Source organism: Frankliniella occidentalis, unplaced genomic scaffold (genome assembly GCF_000697945.3).
Source record: "Frankliniella occidentalis isolate FOCC.00 unplaced genomic scaffold, Focc_3.1 Scaffold315, whole genome shotgun sequence".
NCBI lineage: Eukaryota > Metazoa > Arthropoda > Insecta > Thysanoptera > Thripidae > Frankliniella > Frankliniella occidentalis.
In genome coordinates this window covers 204,153-206,331 of record NW_026267440.1, presented here as the reverse complement: position 1 = coordinate 206,331, position 2,179 = coordinate 204,153, and the positions used below count along the sequence as shown (strand labels likewise).

The 2,179-nt window shown below is 47.3% G+C and overlaps 1 protein-coding gene across 1 annotated transcript in view; it reads right to left on the bottom strand.

Annotated features, from left to right (window-relative positions):
• The window catches only part of LOC113211427 (mucin-5AC-like), a gene marked incomplete at its 3' end in the record, with an annotated part of 53,501 nt that continues 51,322 nt past the window's right edge, over positions 1-2,179 (bottom strand). The window contains 2 exon segments of the mRNA XM_052273934.1: positions 1-175; positions 518-727. Of these exon segments, the coding sequence (XP_052129894.1) occupies positions 1-175; positions 518-727 (385 nt within the window).

Here is a 2,179-nt window from a genome sequence, read left to right as displayed (position 1 = left end):
TTTTGCTAGACAGATCAATCTGTAGGCCGTCAGCACCGACGTACGACATCTTTCCAGAAGTAGGATCTATCTGTAATTTGAGCAGTGGTTGCTGAGCCAGAGTGTATCCAATAAGATGAGCTGCGTGTTGCTCTGGCTGAAAGGGCTGTGCTACGTTGTCGTTGGAGATCGAACTCTGTAAATGCAATGGTCTTGTAAGTAAAATTCACTAAATAAACCGTTCCGGCTGGATTATAGACCTTTTCGCCGACAACTTGGCAACAGCGCAAATCTCTGTTTCAAAATTGTAATTTGGGCAAATTTTCAAAACGCAAACGCATTGGTAAATTTTCCGAGGAAACCCCTGGTGATAAGTAATTTTGTTGACAGGCACTTAAAATGCGGTTTAAATATATCATGTATAAAATTCTTTTTGCGGTGTTGCCACGTTGTGGACGAAAAGGTCTATAGAAAAGGGTTATCTAGATTATATTGTGTTGTCCCACACAACAACGATACATTTTCAATATACCCTTACGTCTAGTGCACTGACGGAATAAGGCCGTCCCGTGACAGATTGTTGAAGTGCTGCTGGGACTGGCGCGGTTAGGCTGGACTGCGGGGTAAGTGCCGCGGAGTCCAGCAGCCTCACAGACTGTACGGTACCACTGTCCTGGGGTACGTTAAAAGTGTCCCGAACAAGAGTTGGAACCGAGCTGCTGGTCAAGGTAAAGGGCACGCCATCAGTCTGCAAAAGTAAACAAGAAATGTCGATAAGTGCTCGATTATCCAGTCCCACCTCTACTGCGGTAATGGTCTCCCTCCCTAAGCTTGACAGCTTACCCCTCCCCGCAGATTACTAGTGGATAGCGAGGTGCCTCCAGAATAAATTTTTCGCCTCCCCCCCTCAAAAGGTCGCTACTGACCAGTTGTGGCTTCTCTTTCCACTTTGGGTAATTCTTAAAGGCCAAATTTGGAGACCGCAAAATAAGCTTTCAAACAATGTGTTCAGAATTTTTCCAGCGCGTGAGAGAGCGCGCCCAGCGCGCCTGTCCAAGCGAAGAGAAGGCTGCATCCGGAAGCACTAGGCGACACTACGCACCACCGTTTGAAACAAACTCGGACCGCGGCAAATTTTAGGGAAATCCGGGACCAGACCCGGGTAGTCCGGGTTTACCCGCGGAACCGGGTACCCGGTTCCACGGTTCCATGCCGGGTACCCCGGGAACCCGGGTACCCGGATACCTGGGTACCCGGATACTACCCGCCGGAACCGGTTGTACCCGCACTGACGGGTATTACCCAGGCGGGCGGGTACCCGGGTAACCCGATTCTCCGGGTTAAATTGAGAGCCCTACTCCCTACTGTGTGTATTTCAATTTCCTCTCCCGAAATGGGTCCTAACTTACACAGTACCGAGCACAATAATACTCGTTCTTCCACCGAACGTAGTGATGTTTGGAGGGAGGAAGGTAAAGAACGAGTAAAAACCCACAGCGATCAATGTCTGGACTAGCCGTACACGTAAGTCATTTTGGCGTCTCCAAAGTGCATGCATCAGAAGGTGAGCGCCGACGCATATTGATTTAATTTGCCGGAAAACCAGACTAGAACGACAATGTATTAAAAAACTTCCTGATTCTACTCAAAAAACCCTTTCCAAAATGGTATGCAAGAGTGACACGAAAGCTGATGATGAATAAGTCTTTTATACAATTACCAAATTTTTGGCTGAGCTTGCGAAGCCTTTGCTGTGATGTGGGGTGCAGAGAACTCTTTGGTCGTCTGTCTGTCTGTCTGTCTGTCGATCTGTCTGTCTGTACTGGCCCACGTTTCTCTCAGACGGTAACTTCAATTGACTTCAAACTGCGCACGAAGCTTCAGTATAAGTCGAGACGTAATGAGTTTTGTTTAGAAGTTTGATATTAGATGTTTAAAATAAACGATCGATTAATTTGAATTCGTAGTTTGGTGGCAGTAGGTTGGCAGCACGGCGCTCGAGGGGAGGGGGAGCGCAAGTGGCTCCTCCGCTCACCTGAAGACTTTGATACCTTCTCAGCAGTTATTAAAATGTCAGATAGTCAAACCGAGTATTTTAGTTTTAGAGTTGCGGAACTTAGCCTGCGAAGTTTCGCGAGTGTCCGATGAGAAGGAACGAAAGTGATATTTGGAATGGTTTACGTGTTTACTTACGTAAGTT